The following is a 22,290-nucleotide window of genomic DNA, read 5'->3' as shown; positions in this document are numbered from 1 at the left end:
TGTAGAAGTAGTCTGCATGCCTAGGTGCTTGATTTAATACACCTGTGTCCATGGAAGTGATTGGAACACATTAATTGAATGATTTGGATGGGTTAGGGAATACTTTTGGCAACATAGTGTATGCCTGACCTTACAAACTCTATGATTATAACAGTCATTTTCACTGTTTTCAGAACACAAGTTATGGTTGGAGATATCATGACCGCCACCCCACCATACAGATGTTTTGGGAGGTATTTGATGAACTAACTGAAGAGCAGAGGAAAGATTTCCTTCGTAAGTACTTGCTGAAGCCTCCATTATGATATGTTACTGAAATCACACTGTATCATATAAAACATTAGATTTTTCTGCGCTTTACCAAGATACATTAGAGAGCAGCATTGTTCTGATTAATATACTGTAAAGCTGCTTCTAGCTGGTGGACTGAGCCGCCTCACCTTTCACCTGGCTCACGTCACACACCTGGAGAGACTCGACCTCCACCTGTGTTGCCTCACGCGAGATGATCTAGAGGCTCTGAGTCAGTTGCTACCAATCTCACACGCCGGACACTAATCGCATGCTCGCTGCAGCAGTCATGTGACTCGTTGTTTTTCAGTCCAGGTGCTGCCCTCTCTCACTGCACTGACCGAGCTTGATGTGTCATCCAATAAGGAAGTGGGAGGTGTGGTCCACCTGCTGGTCTCCGCCCTCCCTGCGACACAAATGAGGAGGCTGCCATTCAACAGCTGCTACATGAGCAACGAGTCCTTCACTGCTCTGGGTAACACACACACACACACTTGTTTATTTATAGAAGTTTTCCTTCAAGTCATTCTCCCTGAATACCTCTTCCACCCTCTAGCCTGAAATGGTGAAAACTTTGTGTTTATGCATCAGCCCTGGCGGTGTCCTATCTGCGCACGGTGGATATTTCCTGGTGTAAAGTGGTTGGCGGTCACTTGGCGCTCCTGCTGGATGCTCTGCAGCCATCAGTCGTCAGCGAGCTCCGTCTTTGCAGCTGCGAGCTCACCACTGATGACATGCAACATCTGGGTAACTAACACACAATGACATTATACTTTTTCTTTTTTGGTCTGTAGTGGATCATTAGGCTGCATAAATGTATATTAAGACAAGTAAAGCCTGAAGGAAATTGATATTTCTTTCATTTATTTCATGCTGCCAGCATCTGTAGCTGTCGTATAAAACAAAACAATGAAACTATTCGGTGTTATTTTTGTCTCCATCAGAAACATTGTGAACAAAACAGTAAAGTGAACAGGCATAAAGTGATCAGTTATCAATGGGTCCTCTTCCTCTGTGCAGCTGCCGTGTGCAGACGGGGCTGTCTCTCCTCACTCCGTGCACTGGATCTGTCCTACAACAGCTTGGTGGGAGACAACGGTTGGTGCAGTCTGTTTGCAGCAGGAGGTCTGGGCTCTCTGGAAGACGTGGATGTCAGTTTGCGACCTTCAACCTCTGCTCCGTGCTCAGCCTGGCTGCCCGCTCTGCTCCGAGCTCTGCCTCAAATTTCGGCGCTGGCTCGACTGGCCATGCAGAGGTGGACAGCTGACTGTCAGGAGAGAGAGCAGCTCAGGTACTGTCTGAAAAAGAGGAGCGTCCTGCTGGAAAGGGATCCAGATTTACAAGACACATCATCAGCATGTAAAGGGAACAGTCAGGAGAGCCTAGAAGAGAGTCAGCCTGAGGAGATTGGAGCGGACCGCACTGGAATTTACTGTCAAAGAGCGACCCACTTTGTTGCTTTATTATTATTTTTTTAAGTCTCTGTTACCACAAGAAGGTCAGTGTTGAGGTCAGCTGCATCACGTCTGATGTAAACTGTGTCACACGTGATGGTTTCAGGGAATACTGGGAACTTACAGAGTTAAGCACAGCTGGTGTGGGTTATCATATTTGTCGTCTCTCACCTTGGCTGCAGGGTCTGGGTCTTTCCAATGCAGCAGTCCTAACACTTGAGACACACATGCCGAGAAGTGGGGATACCTGGAAATGGACAAAGGCTTTCAGCAGAGTTTTAAAGCAGCTATTCAGGAAAAGAGCTGTGAATTATCTGCATACCTTGTTAGGTAATCAGCTATTTTGGGGTTCTTTAACAAATCAACCAAAAGGTCGACTGAGTATTTTCTCGTCAGAGTACCTTCACCGTTCACGATGATGTTGAGCACAAGCTGGAGCGTTTGATGGATGTTCTTTGCATCAAAGAGCTACGAGGAAATCCCAGAGAGTAGAGACAGGATATTATGTGAATCAGCATGAATGTTGTTTGTTGTTCAACAGATAAAAACAAGAAGAGAAAATAGAAACAAAGTAAAAAAGGAACAATTGTTTCTGCCATTAAGAAAAAAAAATTGAGTCATGGCAGAGACCTGCAGAAGTCTTGAGTCTCATTTGATGACATTTTGTCAGATTGCCTTGTAATTTAAAAAAAACAAAACTGTTTTTTGAGCAAAAGTTCTCCAGGTTTTTTTGGAGTTCTTTCAAAGTTTTCTTATTTTTGGACGTTAGCTGCTTTTTCACTCTTTTTCAGTCCAGTCTGTGCATCTGAACATTTACAGAAAGATTTCTTTGTTTCGTCTTTAGACACTTTGTTAAACGCAGATCCCAGCAGAGTTCACCTACCTTCTCTCCAACCTTCTCAGGTTTTGTGGATATTATACATGGTTATGCTGAGAATATGTCGGCTACTTTCCACTGGAAATGCCTTTTGGTTAAACTGTCAGCGAGGAATTTGCACTGTTACATTTTTATATAACTTTAATGCAAAAAAAACAGCTGCTTGTTTAAGTGAAAATACACTGATGGGGTTTTTTTCTATTCATGAAACAGGAGTGTGATCAGTTTAATAAAAGAAAAAATAACCATAACCAAGATATGAGGGGAAATCTTGGACAAATACAAGCAGACTGGAGCAGCCAGCGTTCAAAACACCGACGTTCAAGGTAACAGAAGGTTCCCGAGCCACATCCACCCAGCTGGTTTCTGTGTTTCTTGTGTATTTGTGTACACTGTGACTTCATGGCTGTCTTGGGCTCCAGCTCTTGTTTTGGTGTCTCATTAATTTGATTTAAGCTACTGCAGGGACATGAAACGCAACACGATGAAGTGGCTCCATCTGCGCTAATGAAAACACCATTTTTAATTACAGGCCACTGCACACATATTGAAATAGTTATGTACAGTTCATATTTCTGTTGGTAGTTCTAGAAAACAATCTTAAAATCCACAAACCAAAAAACGGTTCTGATTATTTACCAGTTCAAACAATAAAAATGTCCTTGGTGTTGGTGTCTTCTATACAGGCTCTTGATATACAAACTATAAGATAAATACATCCTAGTTTTATACATCACTTCCAACACAACCAACCTCAGGTGTGTTCATTACTCTACGGGTTTATTTTAAAGTCTGCTAATGAGTGACATGAAGTTTTATCAGTCCGGTGACCTGTCCAGGGCGTATCCTGCCTCTCACCCTATGACAGCTGGGACAGATTCCAGGACGTGCAGAAGAAAATGGACGAGTGGACGTTTTATCATCTCCAGAACAATACTCGTGCTGGGTTTTGTATGAAGTGGTCACAGGTAGTACAATATGTGTGAACTCACCAAAAATGGTTCTATAACACAAGACATTTAATTTACACAAGACATTGATCCCACCAGTGAGATATTGAGATCACTGGTGCTGAGAGAAAAGCCTTTTGTTACCAGACTTCTTTAACCTGCTGCAGTTGACTAGTTTCCTGCAGGATTGAACCACATTTGCAGTGAGTACTAGGTCTTGTCAAAGTAACTGCTGACACTTCACTGGCATTAACACGTTCCCTATCCTCCTTACAACTAAGTTTAACTTGATGTGATTTTAAAAACTAACTTTTACAAAACGTATCCACTGATTCGGTTTGACTCTGGTTTCTAAAAAGATGGCGGGACATGTTTTTACTTAATATTGTGTTTGCTTTCCTGTGACTTCACACACTCGTGTGGTTTGTCCACACACAATCTGGAGCTACAAGAATGACCTGGATGACTCAGCACGAGTGATCTTCAATGATCACCGTTCTGTTAGCGCACAGCGTGCAGTTCTCACAAGTGTCTGCTTGGAGGTAAAGCTGGGCTACAGCGTTTCTATGCTGTTGTTGCCGGGAGGCGTGAAGCCCTTTCCAGATCCATCAGAGCCAACTCTCTGATTTCTTCCAGAATAGAGTACAGACTGGGAGTTTTGCTCTGACGAAACTCTCTTTCCTCTTTGGAGAGTTTGGGGCGCCGGGCTGTCTTCTCCTGAGCCAGCGCCTCTTCATTCTGACGCACCACCTCTTTGACCAGCTGACTGCGGCCCTGAGGGCTGGGCTGCTGGGACTTGGCACTGTGGTGAGGCTTGTTGCTGATGACCTCGAGGTTTAGACGGTCAGCGTGGCAAGTTGAAGAGTGGACAGAAATACGAACCTGAAGAGAGCAGAGAACGTAAGTCACAGTATTCCTCAGTTCGATCACTACACAGTAATGGCACCTACTGAAAATAGTCTAATGGAATGCTATGCAAAGACAGGCCCACTTAAGGTTTGTGACGTAATATATAACAGCAGTCCTCTCAGCACTGTGCGCAGCGTCACAGCTAAGTAGACAGTGGTGTAGAGTGGAGAAGTTTCCGACTGTGCCACAATTTTGTTCATAAATAGGATAAATTGGATACGTATGTTACACACACGTATCCAATGTAACAAACGTTCATCCATCCGTACACGAACTTTCTTTACTGTGCTTTCTAACATTCACACGACGTGGAGACTGGAGCAGAGGGGGAGAAAAACATTCATTAACACTGTGACCTCGGTCAAGTGTCACAGTGAGGTTGTTGTTTTGTTGATTTGTTTGTTGAATATCATCATCATCTCTTTGTTTGATATGATCATAGCTTGACAGCAGTCAATGCTGTGGTGGACAACTTGTGTTTGGGCTAATGTTTCTTTCTATCTTGTTTTGGCCACATGTGTCATCCATCATCATCCATCAGTAAGCTATGTTGTTAGCATTGCCTTTGCCCTTTGACATTTATGACCCCAGGATAAGTCCATGAAAGAAAGAAAAGATGTTGATAACAGTGGAAGCAGCAGTACTCTGTCACTTTTTCATGTCTTAAAGCCAAAGATGTGAGAATAACACACCGTTACTTCAGTTTCTTTTTGTTAGCTAACCTTAGGGTAATGTTTCCTGCTCTTTTTGCTTAAATCACATGCACTTATTCCTCACAATCATCGTGTGTAACATGCCTGAACTTAATATAACTTGACGCCAGTGATGGGCAGCAACGCATAATTAGATTACTTTTTTCAAGTAACGAGTAAAGTAAGGGATTACTGTTGCAAAAAAGGTAATTAGATTACTGTTACTGTCCCGTAAACACGCTGCTCTACTGTGTTACTAAACCGTGAGTTTGTTTGCAAGAGTGTCTCATGACAATGACATAAGTGCATGCGACGTTTGTGGTAACAAACGTGTGCAGAGCAACAATGGATCATTTATCGAGTGCGAGAGAGAGAGTGCGACCGTGCAGCGTTTAAAGGCGTTTATGTGAAAACAATTACCGCCCACTGTCATTTTTTATCTCCCTTTACAAAAAGGTTTGTGTAGAAACGCCACAAACTGGAAGCATTACATTTCTTGTCTTGGAGGAGAGCCTCCCCCCCCACACTTATGTTTTTGTTTTCATATAATATTTAAAAACAATAAACTGAATAACTTTAAATGATTTATTTTCAGGAATCATTTTCGTCTCATTCATCTTACTGACGTTTTGTTACCTTGAGATTAGCTAACAAAGCAGCAACCACACAACACTTTATCACAACAAGATCATAAAACGTCTCTTAATGTTGGACCACAAAAGATCCAGTAGTCGTATGAACCTGTGATTCATATACACTCATGCATATATATTTGGAATCGTCGCCTTTAGGCGCTGCATTGCTGGAAACCTTCTAAAATGATTGATTAGCGTTTTCTGTGACTTACGGTGATGTGGTCAAACAGTTTGAAGGTGGAGGTGCCACAGCTGGAGGTGGTGGTAATGCGGTCCGGGTATTTTCGCACAGTGCCACCCTGCCAATCACAGCTGCCGTCCTGTCCCGCTACCACCACCAGGCCCTCTTTGTTCTTCAGATACACAGGCCCCCTCACACCATACCTGTGAACAACATGGCTGTGGTCAGAGGCAGCCTTACTTACTCAGTGATATTACTCAACCTGCTTTGCGCCCTGTGATTTTAATCATTACATGGATTCTACAGCCTTCTCAAAATGACCACAGGTTACATTTTAATAAACTGTTAATATTGCATATCCCTGTAACACCACAAGCATGGAGAACACTGATGTTATTAAATTACACTTTCCTTGCAATAAACAAGCAGCAACCTCCAGAGGTTAGCTAAGCTAACGTAGAAGTGCCACAAACACAAGGCTGGCTCCAAAGCACCGTCCCTCCCCACAGACTCAACTTCAGCAATGCAATTAACTTATTTAAAGCCTGGTAGAGAAAAGATTCGGGGTTTTAGCCGATTTTCCCTGCTCACAATAAATGTTTAAGGAATTAGTTTAGTAAATTTATACAATTTAAAACTCATTTTGAGGTTTTTTAAGAGAAAATAAAACTAGCGTGTATACTGTTAAATATACATTGATTAGCGTGCAATTACATCTTCCAACAAATTCATTCATTGTCATAAACTTTGAATTCGTCTATTAAAAATACACGAGTGGTTGGCCGTCTGTGAGCTGCTGTACAGCTCCATTAAACAAAGGAAAAGAAGAAGACTGCAGAACAAAACACAGGACTGAAGGTTCTTACTCTGGGATAAACACCAAGACACCGTTGTCTCGAATGGAGTAGACAACAGCGTCAGCCACACAGCACGGGTCTGTCTGAGGGTCTCGTTCTCTGAAAAACAGACACTGAAACAGTGCTGTGGATCGCATTTGGGCTGCCTGTGCTGCCTGCAAATGAAACACAGACGTCAGCACAGCTTCTGTTAATAGAGTAAGAGGTGAATCATTGAAAAACACAAACAATAAAACACCCCTGACCCTGTTCTTGCTGTTGACATGGTGAGCCATTTCCTCCACTTCTTTGTTACTGGCTGGTGCTTTACCAGATACAACGCCCCTCTGCATGTGCAGGGCTGCGGTAAGAAGGCGGTGCACGACAATGTCTGCGTACCGACGGATGGGTGAGGTAAAGTGTGTGTAGCGATCCAGAGCCAGACCTACGACAACGAAGCAAATATCAGCACGTTAGCCTTCTTTCTAGTTCTCAGTCGAATAATTCTTCACAAACAACAGACGTTGGACAAGTGTGTGCAGACGTGTGATGGATGGACTGACCCACAGTCACACTGAAACTCTAGTGCAGCCAATAAAAGCTGTGCAGCGGTATCGTACCATAATGGTAGTATTGGTCTTGAGGATGAGCACCAGTGGAGAAGTACAGAGCCTGTGACATAGCAGTGGTGGCCATCATTCTGAACAACCTGTTCACCAAGGGGTCCTGTGGGTCCACAGCTCGGTCCAGTGAGGCAGCTAAAGCCTTGTTGGACCTGAAGGAACAGAGCCAGAAACCAGGGATGAGTGAGGCCTCTCATCTCAGCAGTCAGTGACACAAAGCTACTTGCATCACCATGTCTCTTGTCCTGGGACCGGTTCTGCTGTTGGTTTAACCCCCCCCCCCCCCACAATCCTCCAACCGCACATTCATATTTTGTTTTCAAACTCCATTGCAGTTCATTCCACGCCTCAGATCCTCAGACCTTTTGTAAACAGTTAAACAAATAAAAGTTAACTGTAATAGATTACAGGTTGTAATTAAATAAATCACTGCCTCTTTTAAAAAACAGAAAAACAAACCATCTTTAATTATTTGAGTTGTTTGTTTTGTTCCCGTGTGAGAATATTCAACACTGCTCTCTGTGCAAAACGGGTTTAAAAGCATAAACAGCTGTGGGATCCTGTTTGTCCGGGATTTGAACCGGGGAACAAACTGCGGCAGGATCAGCGTTGTGCCGAGGTCGGCATCGCCGACAGCATGTGTTCCCCCTGCGTGGCGAGCGTTCGCTGGGCACGGAGTGTGGATCCAGGTTACGCCGCCTCCATTACAAACAGTCAGACGTGGAAGTAGTGATGTTTTAGTTTTGTAAAAAAGTGAAACCTGAGTGTCGTTACATTACCATTCAGTTTAAGGGTTACAACAGAAAATGAAATATTTATTGTCCTCTCGTGGTATCAGACGGGATTATTTTAACAAACGAAGGACATTTTGCCTGATAATTATATTTATCCTGTAACTTTACTGTGTAAAGAGCTAAAACCTCCAAAGTTTCAGGAGTAGTTAGTCGTTATAAGAAGTGTTTGTGAACTGAAAATCAAGAATGTGGGATCCTGTTTGTCCGTGATTTGGACAGCCCAGCGTGTGCTCCCGACGCAGGGGAAACTAATTCTGTCGGGGAGACCGACCTTGCCACGACAGCTGTTGTGAAGCTGAAGCCAAAGGCAAGATATGCTTCATCATATGTTCTAGTCTTTGGTTTGGAAGCATATTTGGCTTCAACCTCAACCTGAGCTGAAGGAACATGTCTTCTTCTTGTCTGACTGCTCATGTGACACCTGAGTGTGTCCCCGTGTTATCAAACATTTCAGGTTCACACACTTGTGTGTCTGAACATGATGTGCGTTGGACTACAATATGCATTTCCTCAGTTTCTATACTGAACAGTCAAAAACATTACCTGGTGTCAATGGTGAAACCTTTGGCCTTTGCAGTGTCCACCAGCTGGTTGAATAGCTCCTGTTGTGGTGGTGGGTGACACCTTAGAAGGGCCTGGTTGGGGAAAGCTTCCTGGATCTTGCGGGCCACCCAGTGGTTGGCGTAAATCATGCACTCTGCCACGGTCTCATGGACCTCCAGGGGCTGACGAGGGACCAGGGCCGTAATGTTCCTCTCCTCATCCAGCTGGGCACCCACCTGAAAAGGGAAAATGCTTCTAACGTGACTTCAATGAAAAAGAATATGAAAATGCATCAGTGGGCCACATTTTACTACAGTTTACTTTAACTCAGTTGAACATGCACCATTCCACCGGAACAAATGCTGCACGGAGAACCAAATGTGAATGAATCTCAACCTGAAAACAGTCTACTGTCTTTCCTACGTTCAGCTCTCTATCATACCAGTAAGAACACATATCCCTAACAGGCACACAGCTCTGCTCATGGGCACAGAAACTCCACCGATCTGCTGTTCATGCTTTTTGTTTATAGTGGACAGCCAATCAGAGTTTAAGTTAGCTCAAAGGAAATGTGCCTTAAAGAGAGAACAAAACTTTTCTCAGACTAAGGATGAACTGAGGGGACCCAAAGTACTTCAGCAGGAACCAAAAGAAGCCAGAAAGTTTGGATTTGAACACAGTTTTGGCCGTTTTATATAATAGATCAAGATGAAACATCTGTTGTCCTTATCCTTCAGGACAACAGATGTTTCACCAGCGGTCAATAATCCAGCTTTGTCAAGATAAGAACTTGATTTTTGGGTGGCAGCTCAATCATTAAACACACTTTTAGAAATATATTGGTTTTTCCACTATCCCAGAAGCAACCCGAGAGAATCATTTTTACGTCATATCAATATTCTGTGTGCGTACAGCCATAACAGGAATGCAATAACTGAATAATAAATAAATCCAAGACATCCTATTAGAGAGCATCTTATAGAACAACAGGAATTGTCCATATGAGGTTTTAACAGATGGCCGACCAGCCGCTGTAGATAAATGGCTGTGATCTAATGTGAAAACTGTCAGTGGTTTCACAGTGGAGTGCTTGGTTTCTTTATTCCAATATTCTCACTGAAATGACTTTCTGATAAAATGTTTTCTGCTGAGGAACGTGTTCTGCTTAGACGCCTGATTTTAAAAATAACGTCTCTATTAGACCGTACTATAATTTATTATCGATGAAAAGAAATATATGGTATCCATCTGTAATTCTGTAAATAACACAGCAAAAAACCAAACTAAACATAAAGACCTGGAAGACTCCTGCGTCTAAATTCATTCAGTTATTGTACTGAGTCCTGAACATGTTAGAAATATGGTATCTAAGCAGATTCTTACTCTGGATGGCATTACCTTGGCCTCCAGTAACGCTGTGAGGAACCTTGGAGTCATGTTTGACCAGGACATGTCCTTCAATGCACATATTAAACAAATATGTAAGACTGCGTTCTTCCATTTGTGCAACATCTCTAAAGTTAGAAATATCCTGTCTCAGAGTGACGCTGAAAAACTAGTTCATGCATTTATTACTTCCAGGCTGGACGACTGTAATTCATTATTATCAGGATGTCCAAAAAACTCGCTGAAAAGCCTTCAGCTGATCCAAAATGCTGCAGCAAGAGTCCTGACAGGGACTAGAAAGAGAGAGCAGATTCCCTTCATTGGCTTCCTGTTAAATCCAGAATTCAAAATCCTGCTCCTCACATACAAGGTCTTAAATAATCAGGCCCCATCTTATCTTAATGACCTTGTAGTACCATATCACCCTATTAGAGCACTTCGCTCTCGCTCTGCAGGCCTACTTGTTGTTCCTAGAGTATTTAAAAGTAGAATGGGAGGCAGAGCCTTCAGTTTTCAGGCCCCTCTTCTGTGGAACCAGCTTCCAGTTTGGATTCAGGAGACAGACACTATCTCTACTTTTAAGATTAGGCTTCAAACTTTCCTTTTTGCTAAAGCATATAGTTAGGGCTGGACCAGGTGACCCTGAATCCTCCCTTAGTTATGCTGCAATAGACCATGGCAGCTGGGGGATTCTCATGATGACGCCGAACATCATCATCACCTCTTTGTCATCATTATCACTGACTACATGTTTATAGACCAATCTCCATTTAATCATTAGTTATCATTAATCCCTGGCCCTTTTCCACAGGTGTCTTTTGACCTGATTTCCTCCCCTCGGCTGTATGAAGTGTTTCGGGGTGACTGATACTGAATTTTCTAACCATGATGTCATCTGACAAAATGACCAAACACAGAGGTTAAGTCAAACTTTCACTTAGACAGAAGCTTAGAAGGGAGAATCTTCTGCAGCTGAAATGTGCGAGAAAGATAGTGGTTCCAGTTTTTAATGTGCAGAATGGATTTCTCTCCACTGAAGCTATGTGCACGGTTTACTTTGTTTGATTCACTTCAGATTCATTGAATCATTTTGTGTCGTATGTTAGACGTCAGTAATGACGATGTGTTAGGGTTAGACACTCAGCTATAACATGCTTACGCTTTCAATTAAGAACATGAACCTTAAATGTTTGCAGTCTTTATTTATATAGTCTTACTGTTAAGTACACACATTACCAAAACACACAAAATACTCTATGAAGATACAAGAAACCAATCATACCTCCACTCCTTCCAGCTCCAGCGCTCCTCCTCTGTCCCTCTTTGCCCGAAGATGTCTGGCTACATGTGTGAGCATCTCAAGTGCCTCAGTGAGTTGAGCTAGCTTAGAACCCTTTTCCTGAGGACCCAGGTTGGCCAGTTCCGCTACCTCAACCTGTTCTCCGTTGAGGAGCGCCTGAGCCAGCTCGTAGTGGAGCTGATAGGAGGAGCGGATGAGTGTACGACCATACCAGACCTCTTGGACTTCAAGGGATTCTGCGTCAAGCTCCCAAAGCACGCTCATTGCATACCTGAATTTGAAAGTGTCAGTTACACAACTAGCATGCATTTTAAGCATATGAAAATGAAACGTGTGATGGGAAGTCTACTAACCTGTCAGCACCTCCCAGCAGTGAGCAAAGGTCTGCGCTGAGAATAGCAGGCAGCATGTCGTACCTGCGGTCTGCCAGGTAGTAGGTTGTAGCCCTTAAGAAGTGACATAATAAATATAAAAAGGCAATGAGATCAAAGCAGCAGCTTTATCATCTTCTTTCTAATCAAAAGTGAGACATAATTTGAAAATAAGTACTAAATATTCAGAGTTTGTTCCACCTTTGTCATTTTCATCCTTCTGTTTATTAATAAGTCAGGAAGGATGAAATAAATAAGCAAAATGTTTTTCTTATGATTTAATAAATATTCCCCATTTTCTGAAATAGAATTTAAGGCTTCAAACCACAATCATGAGATTTTAATTTACTTCTTTAAAGTGTGGAGGCGAGCTGGACAGGTGGGTGATCTGCACGCTGCTTTGTGGACAGCTATGAAATGTAAAATGGAATTTTAGAGTAAGTCAGAGAGAAAGCAGAGGACCAAAACTACATTAAAAATCACAACATAAAAAATATATAGTAAGATTTCAGTATTATTTTATAAGTGCACGTTGTTAACAGTCTACACGGAGTTTCTCTCCTCACTCGGCTCTCAATCATCTTCTGTACATGCTGCTGCTGCTGCTGCTGCTGCCTTTAAAAAACGACATGCACTTCATGGACCTTCTTACTAATTTATCTGCAGACTACACTTTATCAGATACATTTTATTAGCACTGGGTTAGACACTTCTGCCTTCTGAACACTCCTTTCTTCACTTCCAAGACTCAACAAGGTGCTGAAAGAATTCCGTAGAGATTTTGGATTATAGCGAGATTACACCGAGATGACAGCAGAATGCATTTGCTGCAGATTTGTCGGCCGTTCAGCTGTGACACAAATTTTTTTGGGCTGCTTCCCTGTCACATGGTGTCATCGCTGCATGTTCCCAGGAAGGAAAATTTGTGGAGATCAAGTGCAAGCATTACTTTTGCAGCCCCGACCTTCACTTCATTTACTGCAGATATTTTAAACTCAGTTTTATTCATTTGTACAATACAGCACAAAATAAATAAATAAATCAGAACATGTGCATATATCTGGACATAAACACAGATGAATATCTTCTTGTTCTATTACTGTGGTTCAACTGTCTTGTATCATCATCCTCTTTATTAATAAGATGCACTGAAAGCCAATTATAGACAAACCATTAACATCAGGTACTCAAGGTCACATGCCATCATGTGACCTCCGGTGTTTTCCTGACACCCGTAACTGTACAAAGGGGATCTGAAAACAAATGATGTGTGACACACTGTTCTTTACTTCTACCACTCAGTAGAATAAAACTAATTTAGTTGGAAGCGGACTCATTTTTCCTTTTTTTGCTGCATGACCTTCTGGTTGAATGTTGTGTACAAGTATGGCTGCCATGTCCCGTAGTAATATATGTTTATGAAGGCCACAGTGAAAATCACTCAGGCTTTCCCACAGCGGAAACATTCCCCTGTCCTGTTAATGGCATCGTACTCAAAATGAGCACAAGTTCTTCGTAACAACATGGACCACTGTGTTCTGTGTGTAGCAGTTCTCTACTGTGAGAACCCCAACCACCTTTTAGCACGACCAGCATTCGTCCATTCGCACACATATTCATACAGCGCGTTAGTCTATACCTTTAAGCATTTTCTCTCACATGCACACTCACACTAACGGATGCATCCAGGGAAATTTGGGGGTTAAGTATTTTGTGCAAGGTGACTTTAACATGAAGCCCGAAGGCACCAGGGATTGAACCAACAACGTGCTGACCATTGGTTCAATTCCTGGTGCCAGTGATACTTTCAAAGCCATCATGGACCCTGTGAAGTCCTTCTACATGTGATTAAATGATAGACATTTAAGGCTTAATGCTTCACATCAGACACGAGCCTTATTTAAGGTGGCCCTCTGTGTTATTTATAATTGCGCTACAAGGCATGCTGCTGATGCAACATTAATTCAGGCAACAACTTTCTTGCCTCTTTGTACTTCTGAAAGTTCCTCTGAACACTTATGCAAGATGCTGTAATTTTCTTTTATCCTTTTATATCCCACCTACTCTACCCAACCACTCCAACCAGTTCCTCACCTTGAACGTGCCTCCAAGTCTGTGAGCGAACCCTCTTTGACAAAGTGAGTGACATCAGCAATGTGAACTCCCAGCTCCAGCCTTCTGTTGGGGAGCTTGTGTACAGACAGCGTGTCGTCTACATCTTCACAGCCGCGTGGATCGATGCTGAACACCAGGCGACTGTCCCTAAGATCCCGCCGCTCTGCCACCTCAGAGGGGTCTACCGTCCACGGCTTCTCCAGAGAGTTGACCGGCATCTCTCTCAGCTGATGGCAGACGGACAGGCACAGCTAAACAGCCGCATAGTCTTTTGAACTTTTCACATTTTGTTATGATTCTATACAAAACATTAATAATAATAATAATAATAATACATTTTATTAAGCGCCTTTCAAAACACTCAAGGACACTTTACACAAAGACAAAGCAAAACAGTGTTTCACTTTCAGTTGCTCCCTTGTCACAAGGGGTCACCACACCTGATAGCTCAGCATCTTTTGATACGGCAGAGTTTTATACCAGATGCCCTTCCAGGCACAACCCTGATTTGTATCTCCGGTTGCAATCGAACCAGTGACATTTTGCCTGCAAGCCAGTGTGTAAACCACTGATGAAAAAAGGAAAGAATGAACTATTCCACATATTTAATGATTCTTTAATATTTTGTTGATTTGATAATAATAATAATAATAATAATGGATTGGATTTATATAGCGCTTTCCAAGGCACCCAAAGCGCTTTACAATGCCACTATTCATTCACTCTCACATTCACACACTGGTGGAGGCAGCTACAGTTGTAGCCACAGCTGCCCTGGGGCAGACTGACAGAAGCGAGGCTGCCATATCGCACCATCGGCCCCTCTGGACAACAATAGCTATATTGCAATCTTTAAAACCTTTGGTTACTATGGTAACTCTCTGATAACCAAGCACTCTCTGATGTGACCAATCACAGAAGCTCTACTGCCACCCCCTTTATAACATAAAAAGTTATGAATGATGTTCCAGTCTATGATAGTGGACTCATCTGTGCTTGTCCTTTGTTACAGCCCATTGCAACCCTTACACTCCTTACAGTGGAAATGCAGTTGTCTTCAGGTGTTGCCTAGGTTTAACTGCCGATTGTCTACACCTGGTGAGGTGTGGCTAAAGGCGTTCCTGAAGTGGTCTAGTCCAATCACCTTCTCCAGGCCAATCAGCATTCATGCTGTGTCCTCGGTTATTCTTCCTTGTACACGCCTCATCTCATCACTCATGCTCCATTCAACCATTCCACCACCAGCTTCCAGGCTCTCGGGGCTCCTGCTCTAATCCTTTTCACAGACGGGGTTCTGTTCCGCTGAGATAGGCCATCTGAGTCTAACGGCAAATCACCTGTTTAAATTCTGTTCATCAGTAAATCAATTTCATTCTTTCAAATAACCTCTCCTTATTAAAATATCTGTACTGTATTTAGTGATGAACAATTGTTAAACTCTGGTGTTTGCTCCCATAATTTCCCTTTTATTTTGACGCTCTCTGCTCTTTCCTCTTTCACCTGATCTCTGACTGCGATTGTTTGGAGGTGAAAACCAAACATCACCTGGGTTTCAGAAAACCAGAGTTACCCTGGTAAGCAACCATTCTCTGTATCTCACTATGGGAGATATAATCTACTTCCAGGTTGTAAGTTCTTTATCCTTAACAAGGTATGGAGCAGGGTAAGCCCACACTAAGGACTGAGTGTGCCAGTGAGGATGCAATAATATCAAAAACGCATAACCTAACAAATGTAATAGATGGTCCTCTGGTGAACTGTGAAGGTCACACTCTCAGTAGCCTTCAACAGCCACACAGACAGATACACTCAACAAAACAGGAACACACAGATGCTTCAATCTATGCAAAGGAGTGCAAGACACAGAAAAGCGCTATATATGGCTACATTTTCAGCAATTTACCGTTTAAAAGTGGGCCCTGCATAAACAGGATGTGGACCAATTGGTGCATTCCCAAAGTAAATGTGATACGAAAGAGTAGCTAAATGCAGTTTAATAAATGGAAAATAATCCTCTCTTATTTAGCTAATCCTGAAGGAAACATAACACATGTGGAACAGAGTTAGGAATGGGTACCGGCAATGTTCCCTCGAAGCTGTGTGTGTGCACAATTGCGCACTGCTGGCACGGTCTCTGCGCACAGAAAATCTGCGTTGCGCACAAAAAAAAAAATCTAATCTGAATTGAAATTAAAATCAATACTTTAACAAGTCTGTTTTGCAGTGTTAGTCAGTGACTGGCTGCTCCCGTATGGGATCCAGCCAGTAATGCGATTCACATTCGTATATACGCAGCTAATCAATGTCGTTGACAGGCTCTGACAGCGTCCTTATGTGCCGACACCGGTGTTTTAGCGAGCAAAGCGGCGTGGCGACGTTTAGTGTGTGTCAGAACAATGAGGCGACTGCTGAGTGTTACAGGTGTTACAGCAGTGACACATCTGCTGCTGTCAGGCCTGCAGGTATCAGGCTGTTGTTCTCCTTCATCTCATAGTTGACAGAAATTATTTTTGGAGTGGCACAAATAATTTGTGTGGCATCAGATTTGATGCAATTTGATGATTGTTCTCTAAATAATTTAAAATGTTTATTTAAAAAAACGCCTTGGCTGCATTTTTAGGTAAACAGCTGCAAAAAACTTTGTTGTTTGCATAACTCAGTTACTTTTTTGAAGAAGTAACTATATAATTAATTGACCAACATTGGTCATTATTTACTGTATTTTGCAGACAGAGTTACAGACTCTCTCCCAGACCACAGACTCATAATACAAGTCAGAGCTTTATGAAAAAAACAACCAAAGAAACTTGTGTTTTCAAAATTGGAGTTCAAGTTATTTTTACTTCCAATAGTGTTAACATGCTACACAGGTCATGAACAAGATTTTTTTGTTTTGTTTTTTTAAATTTTCATTGTAAGTGGGCTAAAATAGTTAATTAAAAGTAGTCTAACATAAATGTAAATGCTGTAATTTTATTATTTTAATAAACCATGTAACTTGCATGGATTCAATGCTGGCGTCACCACAGTGCACACGTCTGCTGTTGCTCACAGTGGTCCAAGGGATCGCTCAGGGAGTTTCTGTGTTCGCTCAGACACATGAAAAATTAGAGGGAACATTGGGTGCGGGTATACCGGATACGGGTGGCTTTTTTTTTTCTTGAGATGTCATACACTTTGGATTCTAGCCAATCATTTTACGTTTCCGAGGATAGTAGGCGGGTCCAGGTACGTATGTTCTTTGAGAGCAGAGCTACAGATTAAATGTCCAAGGCAAAGCGGTCAAAAGTCTGGCTGTACTTCACAGCAAAATATGCAAACTCAGCAGCAACAAGTGCTTTAAGGTGATACTGTGATACTGTGCAAAGGAAGTAACACCTCGAATCCAATGAAACACCTGGCAACGCTATAGCGTTTTTTTAAAAGCAGAGAAATGCATCGTATTTGATAGCTTGCTGCGAGACTTCACACCGAGCACATCTGCTGCGGGTGGGTTGCCTGTTATTGGACCTGGAGTTAGCAACATCCCCCAAAAACCCGAAGAGGAGAGTCCTGGCCCCTAGCCCTGCCAGTGTAGCAGACGGATGATGATGCAGCAGCAACCGTTCTTCTCTGCGTGAGGAGCTTAATGTTGTTCGTGTGTAATTTACGTTGAGTAGGCTAACCACGTTATTACATTAATGCATGTAAGGTGAACTAGCAAACACCGTCGTAGTTACATGCGACTGTCTTCTTGTTTGATAGAGTGATACCATACATGCCCTGTAGCTGCAGAAAAAGCTAACACCGTTATCTTTTTACAAAAAAAACAAACAGCTAAACATGTTTTCCATTATTCACCGGTTCCAAACAAAGTAGGTATGTTGTATCAAAAGAAAAGGCTAACTTGGTTATCATTTTGCAGAAAAAAGAGACTGCTAAAAATAAAAACATAAGAGGTTTTTGGACAAAGTTTGTGTTCTCCATTCTTTAAGCAATTCAATTCAATTCAATTTTATTTATATAGCACCAAATCACAACAAAAGTCGCCTCAAGGCGCTTCATAGATACAGAGAAAAACCCAACAATCATATGACCCCCTATGAGCAGCACTTTGGCAACAGTGGGAAGGAAAAACTCCTGTTTAACAGGAAGAAACCTCCAGCAGAACCAGGCTCAGGGAGGGGCGGGGCCATCTGCTGCGACCGGTTGGGGTGAGAGAAGGAAGCAACGGTTAGAGCACCATTTAAGCACCCGCACAGTTTCAAAAGTACCGGTATCGGATAAAACCTAAACGATACCCATCCCTAAACAGAGTATAGATAAGGAATCTCTCAAATACTTCATAAAATGAGCATGTAGAAAGTGATCTAGCATTCTGAATGTTCACAATGACTCTCAGAGAGAGACCTGCTTCATTTTAAATCAGCCACTCGTGTGCCACGCCCAGAGTGCTGACCATTTGGGATGTGGAAGAAAAAAATCACGCCAAGTCAATGTTCAAAGGCAATGGTCATGGCCAGTAGTGGAACAGAAAAGCTAGTTCTGCCATCAATGGCCTGATGGGCCAGTATGGGATCTATAAAAATGAGAGACAGCTACTCCTCCCTCACCCCACTCAGTATCACTGGTATGAGGTTGAGAAGGGGAAAATGCATACAGGTGCCCTTATCAAGCAGGTGGCCAATGTCCTGAAAGAGCTTAGCCAAGTAAGCTGACAGTAGGGTGACCACATTAAGGGTTATTATGGACCGAGCTGTCAACTTGCAAACCTTTTGGTCATATAAGTCTGTGAAGGTTCTCAGTCATCCAGGTCATCGTAGTCTAAGGAGCTTGGAAAGAAAAGCGTCCAAACTTCTATAAGTTCCTTGAAGACGTTTCACCTGTCAGAAGCTTCTTCAGGTCTAGGAGTAACTGGTGGAAAGAAAGGCTGTTGGCTCTTTTAAAGGGACAGTACCTAACCACTGGTACAGATATGTTGATGACACATGGGTCAAAATCAAAACCCAGGAAGTAGAATCCTTCACTGTTTACATCAACGCTGTGGATAAAAACAAAGTTCACCAGGGAAGACACAAAGGATAACAGTATGCCATTCCTGGACTTTGCCGTGCGCATTAAAGAGAACGGAAACCTCAACATGAAGTTTACTGGAAGCCCACACACATGGACCAGTACCTCCTGTTTGACTCCCATCACCCTCTGGAACACAAACTTTGAGTAATCAGGACCCTACACCACCGGGCAGAACATGTTCCCTCTAAGCCTGAAGGAAAAAAGAGGGAACACACACATGTAAAGGAAGCTCTTAAAATGAGACAAGACTCAGCTGTCAGAAGACATAGTTTGAAAGAGAAGTAAAAGAGGCATCTATGTCCACTGTGAGCGACCATCTTTGAACAGAGGCAGCGGCTTACGACACCAACTGTCTGCCATCTATAATCCAGTTTTGAGATCCCTTCCCAGACGCTTCCACTCACATCCTGGGCCATCTGACCTCAGGAAATCACATGATAGGCTGGGGCTAGGATTCACAGTGGGTTCACCCGAATACTTGGCTGATTGTGACCCACACCCATTTTCACACCTTGGCTCGTGTGATTAGGTAGAGGATCATTAGGGGGTCCATCTCTCCTGGGGGACACTCCCATAGGGCTTAAAATCTGGGACTCTGCACCAGTTTCTCCTAGAACTGAAGAAACCTCTCAGATGAGAGGTGAAACATCTTCAAGAAAAAGTCCAGACTCTTTTTTTCCCCAAGCTTTTGGTATATGGAGCTGCTAGGGTTCTTTCACTGCTTGGTGATTTGGTAATAATGTTTTAATAATGTCCAGCTGTTTTTGGACAATTCTGAAGCTTATTAATCCTTAACAATCAAAAACCTACATCCAAAGTACAACCAGAGCTGGGAATTAGTAACAAAAACATATTTTCTGAAATTACTTAACTTACTAGAATCCTGCAAGTTTTATCACACAGGATGAAGCAAATTACTCACCAAAGTATTTCCAAACTGTGTAGATGGGTATTTGCCACCATTTGCGTCAATTATGGTTGAATTTAACTGTTTAATTGCAATTTATAGACATAAAAAAAAAATCACATTTTATCATAATATTTATATTCACAATAATTGCTGATGGGTTCACAACAGCTAAATACGAAAGGTGAAACATACTATATAGGCTTGTGGAATTTGCCTTTTAGAGATGTAAAAACTTGAATTTATCTCTAACGTAGGTGCTCTCACCTGTGCGTCTGAGAAAGGAAGAATATGGATGCAGTTCTCTAGGAGGATGGTCTGGACCTCAGTCTCAAGCTCTCCAGCTCGACCCAAAACCCGTACACTATGGCCGTTGGGATAGAATGACGTGCTTTCCCATGAATCAATGCGCACCACAACTCTGTGGTCCTAGGTGAGGATGAGAAGACAGGGATAGAAATGAGACAGCACTTAGTAAACACTGGTCACACTATGAGACAAAAGCATAATGCTATAGTAACACTAGAGACTGGAGCGCAAACAAGATCGGTGTTGCTATGTGCAATGAATTTGCAATATTGTTGGCTTTGAAATGCTTCTTTGGAAGACGGGGACTAATTCTGCAACTACTCTCAGTCAGTTACTTTTATTTAAAGGGTGCAAAACACCAATCAAATGGTGATAAGATGGTCTGGAGATAGAGTCCTGCTTTTCAAGGCAATCACCTTGAAAGCGTTCATCCAGAGGTTGACAGTGTTGTATTCTCAACCTTTGATCGACCAGTTGGTTGCCGTAACTACTTGTAATTGAACGCTGAATGCAAAATATTCACTGCAATCACTGGAAAAGCAGCGTTTTTTCTTTGTTACAAGGCAGGTGCCGTCCTATTTTTACTCATGTGACTAAGCCATAATGTACATCATGAAAATAAAATCAACCTATAGATGTAAGTCAAGTCAGACCTGCAGAGCTTCAGCCTGTTGAGTACTGATGCGGATTTTAGGAATACGCTGGTCCCAAGGTATGGTCAGTATCCGCTGGGAATTCCTGCTCTGGGACTGAATCCCATCCCTAGTGGGGAAAGTTACCACGTAGTCTCTCCAGTTCCTCTGCAGGATCCCTACAATACGACCTGTGGGGTTAAATGTCAGACATCAGTACAGAGAGACATTTATGGAGTAAGTGAGGATGGACTCGATGATTGCGGTGTAGAATTGCATCATCGTCCGTGTTGGCAGGTTGAATTTCTTCAGCTGCCTCAGGAAGCACATCCTCTGCTGAGCCTTCTTTATGACGGAGGTGACGGAGGCTCCCACTTCAGGTCCTGGGTGATGGTGGTACCCAGGAAGCGGAATGAGTCCACAGAGGTGATGGGGGTGTCAGTCAGGATGATGGGGGGGAGTGGGGCTGTGTGCTTCCTGAAGCCCACAATAATCTCCACTGTCTTCTGGGCATTCAGCACCAGGTTGTTGTGGCTGCACCAGGACACCAGACGTTCAACCTCCCTCCTGTAGGCAGACTCGTCCCCGTCCGAGATGAGTCCAATAGCGGTGGTGTCATCTGCAAACTTGATTAGCTTGACAGACTGGTGGGTGGAGGTGCAGCAGTTGGTGTACAGGGAGAAGAGCAGAGGAGAAAGAACGCAGCACTGGGGGGGAGCCGGTATATACATATGTACTACATAATTACATATGTGTTCATTCATAGTTTTGATGCCTTCAGTGAGAATCTACTATGTAGAAGTACCAGGCCATGACAGAAAAACCACTAAAAAAAAGGCGTGTCCACACTTTTGACTGGTAGGGGCTTCAGGTGTGCTTAGTGAATACCTCAGGCACCAGAAACCCAAGAAAGAGGAGCAAGAAGAGGAACCATCATGGAAGGACAGGATCCTGCACAGTACCACCAACAGATAAAAGAACTAGCTCACATCCAGAAATCCTACCAGTGGCTGGACTGGACTGAAATAGAGCACAGAGGCACTAATAATGGCAGCACATGAAGCCATAAGTACAAGATCCATAGAGGCTGGGGTCTACCAGACCAGTCAGTCAAGACCCCAGATACAAGCGTAAAGATGCCCCTGAGACAATCCAGCACATAACAACAGGGTGCAAGATGCTAGCAGACATACATGGAACGCCATAACCAAGTGGCCGGCATAGTATAAAGGGAATATCTGTGCCGAGTATGGCCTGGAAGTCCCGAGGTCAAAACGGGAGACGCCCCTTAGTGTGATGGAGAATGACCGAGCTAAGATGCTTCGGGGCTTCCAGATACAGACGGACAAAATGGTGATGGCTAATCGGACATAGTGGTGGTGAACAAGCAGAGGAAGACGGCTGTAGTGACAGATTTAGCAATCATCAGG

At 42.9% G+C, this 22,290-nt stretch overlaps 2 protein-coding genes across 2 annotated transcripts in view; one reads left to right on the top strand and one right to left on the bottom strand.

Moving 5' to 3' along the window:
- Positions 1-221: 221 nt before the first annotated feature.
- On the top strand, positions 222-1,769 carry LOC146625157 (leucine-rich repeat-containing protein 31-like). The gene is made up of 4 exons (XM_085362692.1): positions 222-276; positions 602-766; positions 883-1,038; positions 1,312-1,769. The coding sequence occupies exons 1-4, from the start codon at positions 222-224 to the stop codon at positions 1,767-1,769; spliced, it is 834 nt and encodes a 277-aa protein (XP_085218818.1).
- Positions 1,770-3,403: 1,634 nt separating this feature from the next.
- LOC146625155 (DIS3-like exonuclease 1) overlaps positions 3,404-22,290 on the bottom strand; it is a 32,153-nt gene continuing 13,266 nt past the window's right edge. Inside the window, exons 8-18 of the mRNA XM_085362709.1 lie at positions 20,882-21,051; positions 20,187-20,348; positions 13,937-14,184; positions 11,825-11,917; positions 11,454-11,742; positions 8,786-9,021; positions 7,446-7,600; positions 7,092-7,270; positions 6,856-7,001; positions 6,021-6,192; positions 3,404-4,454 (exon numbers count right to left, since the gene is read on the bottom strand). Of these exons, the coding sequence (XP_085218835.1) occupies positions 4,137-4,454; positions 6,021-6,192; positions 6,856-7,001; positions 7,092-7,270; positions 7,446-7,600; positions 8,786-9,021; positions 11,454-11,742; positions 11,825-11,917; positions 13,937-14,184; positions 20,187-20,348; positions 20,882-21,051 (2,168 nt within the window). The 3' untranslated portion in view covers positions 3,404-4,136. The remainder of the gene's footprint in view (positions 4,455-6,020; positions 6,193-6,855; positions 7,002-7,091; positions 7,271-7,445; positions 7,601-8,785; positions 9,022-11,453; positions 11,743-11,824; positions 11,918-13,936; positions 14,185-20,186; positions 20,349-20,881; positions 21,052-22,290) is intronic.

This window comes from Diplotaxodon limnothrissa, linkage group LG9 (assembly GCF_057381915.1).
Source record: "Diplotaxodon limnothrissa isolate DT_005_m linkage group LG9, D_limnothrissa_male_GT1.1, whole genome shotgun sequence".
NCBI classification, from domain to species: domain Eukaryota; kingdom Metazoa; phylum Chordata; class Actinopteri; order Cichliformes; family Cichlidae; genus Diplotaxodon; species Diplotaxodon limnothrissa.
Note: the sequence above shows the minus strand (reverse complement) of the source record. Positions and strands in the feature narration are given on the sequence as shown.